General features: G+C 37.8%; 1 protein-coding gene across 1 annotated transcript; it reads left to right on the top strand.

Moving 5' to 3' along the window:
• The first annotated feature begins 3,899 nt into the window (after positions 1-3,899).
• Positions 3,900-4,994, top strand: LOC144453304 (neuromedin-U receptor 1-like). The gene has a single exon (XM_078144558.1). It carries the CDS (start codon positions 3,900-3,902, stop codon positions 4,992-4,994), a length of 1,095 nt encoding a protein of 364 aa, XP_078000684.1.
• Positions 4,995-9,486: the final 4,492 nt, after the last annotated feature.

The raw sequence follows: 9,486 nt of genomic DNA, 5'->3' as shown, positions 1-9,486 counted from the left end.
CAGCTATGAAATCTTACCAGATTTATAGACCCTATATAACATCACTTTTTTCACATACCCTGTTTTAGGAGGTGCAGGAGGTCTGTTACAGGCATGTCCTGTAATCTACATGTGGATTTCTAGCTGTTTATATAATGTAAACGGCCTGACCTTACTTATAGCCAATTATATCATATGACTAACCTGTGACTGTGTAATATCATGAATATAGTCGATATCTATACATGTAGCTGGAGATTCTTCATGGGTCTCCTTTCGTTTGCGATCAGCCTGTGAAGAAAGCAATTCCAAATATCACACAAATGAAATACACAAAATAGTACATATCACTCGTAGGTGTGTCACCCCTCGTATCCAATTATTAAACGAGTCGTCAAACAACTACAAATGTACAGTGATCATCAATAAAGTTTTTACACATGCTAACTATACACTGACTGTCAACATAAGTCTACAGAACTATACATATTTGATTTACTGTTACACGAGCAAATCATCATTACAAAAAAAGCTCCCACGAATATAGAAGTAAACTTAGTTTGCTCAGCTGCATCGAAACTCGTCCTGCTTGCAGACTTGAAAGTCGGGATTCAATGCTGACATTGTCCCTTTCCTTCTCAGCTCCGTGTTTAGAGACATTGAATTTGTTAGTCCTGCAACCGGAATAAGTCGGGACTCAATTCTGACAGTGTCTGTAATGTTTCTTGTCAGTGTTCACAATTATCACAAGCAGGACTACATTTGTTATTTGTCACTGTCAGAGTTGTGTCCCGTCCACGGTCGTCAAACAGGACTGCTCCGGATCCCGCACGAGACGAGGCTCGGTCAGTACAAAGAAAATTTCTGACTACATGTATGTTACAACACAGAGACAGACTGCAAATTGCAAGTGGGATCCAGTGTATCAACATATTATCAGTTCACAACAAAGGCTATGTCGTTCAGCAACTTGAAAGCACAAGGTCATCGGTCAAACGTGAGAGGTCATTATATACATCGCCCTCAGAGTTATAAAAAACAACCTCTTTTGTACATACCTGAACTTTCCGCTCCGCAACATTATTGAAGTGCTGCGTAAATTCCCGTCGCATTGGAGCCATACGAAGGCAGTTGGTGCAGATACTAGCTGTCCTATGAACTCCAAGTCTAGCGAAGGCATTGCGAAAGTCCTTCCGTACATATTTCGCTATTTCAACCCCGGTTTTCTCACGCTCAGAACCTCTATTCCACCTTTCATGGAAAGGGTTTTTACATTTCTTCTGTGGGCCATGGCCAACAAACACAACGATCACAATAATGCTAATTAAAAATAAAAAGGCTAAAATAATTGCTGCAAGGCTTGACAAAGATTGATGCGTTTGCATTGTTGAACCTTATCTTTAAAAGTGTCGTCTGCTATTGTAAGCTCGAGCTCAGTGACTATCATGACAGATAATCATCGATCGGCAGCGTTAACTGTCAATCATTTGTCAATTGACCAATAGGATGTAGGAGAATATTTTGTGTACATTTTGTAATTTTCTCTCAATATTTGTAATTTCTACAATTGTTTTTGTATGGTGATGTCAATAATCACGTTATTTACATGCTTCATAGAACACTGAATATTATTTTACAGCTGTGATTGGTTAAATTAAAGACATCTCCCTAGGAACGATTCGATCATAAATATTCATATATGCAAAATAGCATGACTATATATGGCGATCTTGTAGACTGCTATTGGGATCTATTTGGTGCGTGCGAATTTAAGAACTTATCCCACGTATAACCGTTTATATATATCACGCGCGGTTGTGTTCCATTATATTTAGAAAATGTTCGGGTTTTGACCTGGCATTTTTGTGTCTCGCCAATTTTTCCTTTGAAAAAGAATATTTATTCGAAACGTCGGACTTAACAGCTATATATACGGACTGGTTTATTAGTTCCTTATGCATTTCTATGTAACATGTATTTATGTAGGTATGTATGTATGTATGTATGTATGTATGTATGTATGTATGTATGTATGTATGTATGGTTGGATGGATGGATGGATGGATGGATGTATGTATGTATGTATGTATGTATGTGTGTATGTATGTATGTATGTATGTATGTATGTATGTATGTATGTGTGTGTATGTATGTATGTATGTATGTATGCATGCATGGATGGATGGATGGATGGAATGCATTTGTTTTGTACGTAGGTGCATATGTGTATGTGCGTGTGTGTGTATGTGCGCGCGCGCGCGTGTGTGTGTGTATAGTTGTTTGTGTGTGTGTGTGTGTGTGTGTGTGTGTGTGTGTATGTATGTGTGTGTGTGTGTGTAAGTATATAGTTGTTTGTGAGTCTAGTTATTATTCGTTGAGATCTGACAAGTCTAAATAGAATTCCTTTAAGTTTATAAATCCTCAGATGGCGGCAAATCATTTATGACATTTTGATTTACTTGAAGTAATTATGTAAATCATAGTGATTAAAAGTTGACATGGTGGTAGATGATAGCTAACGAGAAGTATCAAATTAAGACATGTAAAATTGGCTAGAGTAAAATTAATAGTCAACAAAATTACTTGAAATTAATTTGAATAATTCTCAAGTCAATTGAATCATAGCCAATTACTTTTGACAAGAGTGAAATGCAAAATATTGAGTGAACTATATATAATTGTGAAGGGACAAAAGTTGAAAATGATGTATTGCATTATTAGATAAAATTAAGGCTGACTGTTTGCGAGACATCAAAGGTGAATCATTGCAAACTTAGTAAAGACATCGTAAAGAAATGTCGCGTCTTGCATGCCTACTGTCAGGTATCTCTCCGTGTACAGCTGTCTCTGGCTATGTGTCTGTATGTCTGTCTGTCTGTCTGTCTGTCTGTATGTATGTTGTTTTGTCGTGTCTGCCCATCTCCCTCTAGTCTTTCCTTACTTCTCCCCTTCCCCTCTGTCTGTCTGTCTGTCTGTCTGTCTCTCTCTCTCTCTCTCTCTCTCTCTCTCTCTCTCTCTCTCTCTCTCTCTCTCTCTCTCTCTCTCTCTCTCTCTCTCTCTCTCTCTCTCTCTCTCTCTCTCTCTCTCTCTCTCTCTCTCTCTCCCCCATCTCTCTGACATTTCTTTCTGGTGTGGTTGGCGGCCCCCATTTGATTGGTATAAAATAAGATACCCTATATCTTTATCCATTGTTGTTTACATCATAGTATCATGCAACCCGTTTGTAAATCGTCAATCGAATGAAATTATATGTGATATCGGTGGAAACTGTTGATAGAAACGCCGGGGCTAAATAATACTATTAGCCGTCTACGCGACCTCCTTCTGAGTGAATACACTCAAATACAGTTGCAAACCTGAAATATGTTAACCCAGCATGTCGTCCTATATATGGAAGACCTATTCACAGTTCATATATATGTAAAATAGTCTTGGCGGGGATTTAGAATAGCTGTCGGCCGGGTATACAAAAACAGTTTTTCAACTTTTCAAACCAGCAATCATGTCAAAAAATTGCAAAGCAAAAGCAACAGACTACAGATTAGTAATTTACTCTTTTCTTTCTAGCTAGCCAGCGTCTTGTGGGTAATGTCGGCGGGGCTTATTTTAGTGTAGTTTTGGTGTCTAATGCAATATTTCAATTCTAATGTAGAACGAATGCGGTGAAACGAATGTTCACCGGAAATTCGACATTCGTAATGCATGGTTCAGTTGACCAATCACATTTGACAGAGGCTAGTTTATGTTAGGCATGTACCACCTATTGTGGACGTTAATGAGTACTCGGAGATTGGGAGATTGCTGAACGTTTGAAGGTAATTGATTCAATTGACATCACGTGTTACAGTAACTACATTATAAATAAAGTCGTCACACTGTCATACTGCTAGTTAACAGACAACCAGGCAGTTTGAGGCAAGATGAACGTTTCCACAACAGACGCGTTCATCGTGAATATGCAGACTTCACAGAACCTGACAGATACTTTTGGCGAAAACGTAACTGTCGTAGACGGTTTTGGTATTCCGGCGAAGAATACGCCTGTTGGGCAATCCGAAGATCTCTGTCTGTTGACGGACGAAGTATACTACATCGGCGCAACGGTTATTGCTTCCCTCGGACTTATCTGCAATACTATCTTCATTTACGTTATATGTAGAACACCGTCGATGCGTACTCTTGCAAACGCTTATCTTGTAAACTTGGCCGTCGCTGATATGCTGCTTCTCCTCTCGCTTCTGCCGTACTACGCTTTCCGTCTGGGCGAAATGGGAACGTTGCTCGGTAGTAAAGCGTACGTATGTTATATGGCCATCTTCCACAACATTCTCCTTTTCACATCGTTGATAACTGTGACGATCATAAGTACGGAGCGATACATAGGGATTTGCTACCCTCTGAGATGGCGTAATATTCTGACTAAAGGCCGTGTTAGAGCTCTAATCTCGTTTACCTGGGTTTTTGGAGTGGTATTCAGCATCCCCCGAATACTACAATGTGTCCTTACTGATCCCGACCTTCGAACAAAGATGACAATCACTTCTGTTCTCCTCTTCGTTATCGTTTTCCCCGTTGCCATAGTTACAATATCCGTCATGTACCTGCTGACGGCGAGAAGTTTCAGCAAGTTTGTGAAGGTCATGAAAGTTCAAGGGGTTTGCCGAAAATCTGATGAAAAGCAAATGAGTATCACGTGTGGAGTTATTTCTGTCGTCTTCTTCATCTGTTTATTACCATCCGTCTACAAGTTTATTCATCAAAGTATATGGATCATCACCGGAAAACAGATCGGAGGGATTTTCGCAACTTGCATGTACGACTTTGCCAGATGGTTGCTGGTTATAAATTCGTCCGTCAATCCTCTGCTCTATAATGTTCTCAGTAAATCTGGCCGTAATGCTTTCATTCAAGCTATCACGTGTCAAAAGACGAAACCTTCACAGACTTCAGGTAGTGCTGCCAACACAAGGAAAATTACCATGACAACGTCAGCGCCAATCAAAACATATGTCTAATTCTAGAGAACTGTACTGGTATGCAGACAATACTAAACACTTTTACTGTCAATTCACCATTTCTCAGTTCTGACATTTTTTCTTGACTGATTATCAATCAAAAACAGTAACGTGATGAATTCTTTGTAGACATTTTGAATTTGACATCAAAATGAGAATGGTTCCATAAATAGCATATACGAATTTAGGTCGTGTTATATATATATATTCATTAGGCAGTCAGGGTGACAATACGTTGTGTTGTGTTGTGTTGTGTTGTGTTGTGTTGTGCTGTGTTGTGTTGTGTTGTGTTGTGTATGTGTTGTGTTGTGTTGTGCTGTGCTGTGTTGTGCTGTGTTGTGTTGTGTTGTGTTGTGTTGTGTTCTTGTACTGTGCTGTGCTGTGTCGTGTCGTGTCGTGTCGTGTCGTGCAAGCGAGCGTGCATGCGTGCGTGCGTGCGTGCGTGTGTGCGTCTTTCTGTCTGTACATGTCTGTTGTGTATGTATGTATGTATGTATGTATGTATAAATTCTTGTACTATACATTACAATGACTCTAATATTATTAATTATAATTGTACTACTACTACTATTATTATTATTGTAATCTGTGTACTTCTGCACTAGCTGTATTCCTTACCCACTACACGGTGCATGATAACGGCATTATAGTACCAAAAATTAAAGTAAATTTGTAACTGATACATTTTGCGATATTTTCCTCTGTCATGTTGGGGGTTGGGAAATCAAGTGAGTTCTACGAAAAATAACATTGATATTAGTAATCATAAGCTGTGTTGATACTTGTAAGTTTTTTTTCCACTCCCATGGAAATACTTGTATATTATGTCGATACATGGCTTCGGGGATTAATTGCCTTCTGACGTTTCCAGTGTGTAGGCAGTGTTTAATAACAGAGGTTTTCTCCACATTTCATTTTATATATGTCAAATCATGTCATCAATCGCAAATCTTTTATATATTTTGAGTTTATCACCAGCAAGTGATGGTTAGTATATACGTATAAGTAATTTGTAGTTTTTACAAACTCGGCATACAATCCTAGTGAAAGTTGATAACTGGGATTTGATTTGGTAAAGTCACTTATTAGGATTTGTTGACAACTAACCTAGATTTTAAAGATTTGAATGATTTCGATAAGGCTCACCATCAACATTCTTTAACAGTGCTATAGCTATATTTGAAATTTTTAGTTTTAGTTCAATGTATACAATATAAATGTGAATGAAACAAGAAAACTAGCTATATACGTGTTGTGATTGGTATACTCTCCAAATATTTCAATTATTCAAATCATTTTATTCTGTCTCTCAATATAATTTATGCTACCATTAAAAAGTCCTTTACAACTAGTCTTTGTGTGTTCATTGGAATATCACCACTTGGATAACGGAGGTCACATATGCGTCTTGGGCTGTCAGTTCAGCTGCTTACACGACACTCAGTGACGTCACTAGACAAGCTTTTTTAAACCAACACGAGCTACAATTGGTATATTTTTCATAACTTATAAAAAGACATTGTTAATTAGTGGTACAACTTATCTGTAGATAGTGTAGTGGCAAGTGTAAATTTTGAACGTAAGCTTAGTTTTGAATCTGTACCATTGGAGCATTATTCTTCGATCAGACAAACATGATATATTCACTGAAAATTGATAAACTATCAATAATTAGACATTGTACATGCTAACGAACCAGTAGTCGATATTATCCATAAGCAGTACAGAAACAGGTTGAAATCGTGATCTCCGTTGAGGGCGCTGATTCTAGGTGCGGATACAAAAATCAATGATTTGATTTATTGTGTATACAGCTACAAACATATGTTTTCCCTCAGATGATGCAATACTGTTCACGATGTACGATAATACAGGTATTGTGCACGTACATAACAAAACATTTCAAAAAACGTTGCAGGTGTACCTTCAAATCTTACACCAAATCTCAAAACTAGGTGACCAAGATCGACATTGATGGAATATCATGTCAAAGCCGACCCCACGAATATGTGTTGATTTGCGCTCAAAGTGATACAACGTTGTATGCATGGAATGATGACGTAACCGTCGCCATGACACTGAAAGTCCAAATATCGACTATTTACATAGAACTAATCTAGCATCGTATTCAAAGTGGTAGGTAGATAGAATTCAAAGGAGGAAAATTTGACAGCAACCGTACGACTGACCTTGACTGTGACAGTGACCGTGACATTGTCAGTTACTGTACGTGTAATGTGAATATAGACCAACTGGTAACACAGAGAAGCTTTACTTTCATTTACTCGTGGTTGTGTTTTGCTGAGAAGTGTGAGTATGTGTGTCTGTGTGTGGGGGGGGGGAGGGGGGGGGTCGAGTCATTTATTCCCATGTAAATTCGTAATGAAAAAGGAGTAATGACAAGTTATTGTATCCCCACACACACACACACACACACACACATTTTGTGAATAAGAGTATCTGTTCGTCTTTGAAAATCCTCCACTCCTCCTTGCAAAGACTCCGCTTCACCATAAACATCATTGTGTAAGCAAGTTTAAGAGAATTTCAATAAACATACCACCTAGCGAGTTTAATGAACTTCCAGCATCGTATAAACAATACAGGGATATATGGGATAAAAGGACACATTGGTGGTGAGGGTATGGGATGTGAATCGAACGCCAACATCTGACAGTGCTAATAAATTTTGACTAACGACCGAAATAGATCTACACAAAAAAGTGTCACATTCGGGCAATAAATTTAGAGTCGCTACTTCGATAATTTATATATTTTGTTGTTGATTCTACGTAAAAGACCTTGAGGAGAGTTTGAAACTTAGCAGATAAAAGTCATTGGTATCTAGACTAAGTAAAATGTTCACGTCACTGTGACGTCACTGTGATGGGACTAACACTTTTTGATTTAGTTTTTTGGGGATTACCGTCAGTTTTGGGTTTAGGATATTTGACCTCTCACTGTCTTTTTACTATCTTACAACCATTAATGTTTATATTTTAGTCATTGCGTTTAGTCTTAACGTTGTTGTCAATTTTTTTTTTCAAGTTACCCCCAGCAGTGACAAATTAAATCTACTTCTAAATTTAACCCCAGGGTGTACATTCTTTCCTTTAGAAGAGCTCTCAGTCATTCCACTCAGATAATGGAAGAATGTACTTTGGGAATCGTAATGCCAGGAAAATCTCAATATTTATAAAGAAATGGTTAAGGAGTTGTTTTGATGTAGTTTTGTATTTCAAGTTGATTGTAGGATTTGTACATGAGTATTCTTCTTTTATTGCGCACAAAAACTGGCAAATTTTAACCCCCTCTCCCCCTCTGTCTCTGTCCCCTCTCTCTGTCTCTCTGCCTGTCTCTGTTTCTGTCTGTCTGACTGACTGACTGACTCTGTCTCTCTGTCTCTAGACTACTCTCTCTGTCTTTGTCTCTGTCTGTCTGTCTGTCTGTCTGTCTGTCTGTCTGTCTGTCTGTCTATCTGTCTGTCTCTCTCTCTCTCTCTCTCAAAATAATCAAATATTGTACATTTTCGTTTATTATGGTACTCGTGGCCATTTGATGACGTAATTTGATAACGTCAACAAATTGCGTCATTGCATCATGAAAGCATTGTTACTTCTCACAGGCGAGTAGTACAGACATATAAGAACAATGGTGATGAAAAGTCATTCTTCAGTGAGAAAATTAAATGACGTCTTCTTAATATGATGGATATTAACAGTTGTAGACTTTGCCGCTAATAAGTCATATGTGTGTGAATGCACGATACTTAGAATTGATCTGGGATTGTAAAATGTTTGTGCAATTTGTAAGTTTAAAATTAGAACTGGACAAAATTAAAATAAATTACTTTATAACGTAAGTGATTTATACGTGGGTTACAAAGGTACATATGAGGTGAATATACGTGTAACTTGTCTCTACGAACTAATTAACATCACTTGCTGAATTATTAGAGTTCTATCGACCTATTAGTCATGCATTTCAATCAAAGACATAGATAATGTGAGCAGTACGTATTACGTTCTGTATCATGTGTATTGAACAATTATGTACATAGTGACCTCATACGGCTTCTGATATTCGACAAAACGAAATGTTATGCTTCGCCTCAGACCACAACTAGACCGGTCTGAGGTTTCACCGCATACCAGAAGCCACCTCTTATTCTATTCTGGGTCATCAAAGGTCATCAAAGGTCACAAAAGGACTGATTTAGATGTTGTGAAAAGTACACTTAAAGTCGTTCATTATTTTAGAGTTGCATACTTCTACATTATCATCATGATTAGTATGTTGTATTTCCAGTCTGCTGGGCTGTAGTTACCATAGGAACACGTATTATTGATTAGATTGTTGTTTTCCAAAGGAAAATATCAGACGACTACAAATGTATCAATATACGCTATATGCTAAGATAATTAGTGTTCTTTCCATAAAGGTATACGTAGGAAATATACTTATATGTAAGTATTCAACCCAAAACATTGTT

The sequence above is a fragment of the Glandiceps talaboti genome, unplaced genomic scaffold (assembly GCF_964340395.1).
Source record: "Glandiceps talaboti unplaced genomic scaffold, keGlaTala1.1 scaffold_59, whole genome shotgun sequence".
Taxonomy (NCBI): domain Eukaryota; kingdom Metazoa; phylum Hemichordata; class Enteropneusta; family Spengelidae; genus Glandiceps; species Glandiceps talaboti.
This window is presented reverse-complemented; position numbering and strand designations above follow the sequence as displayed.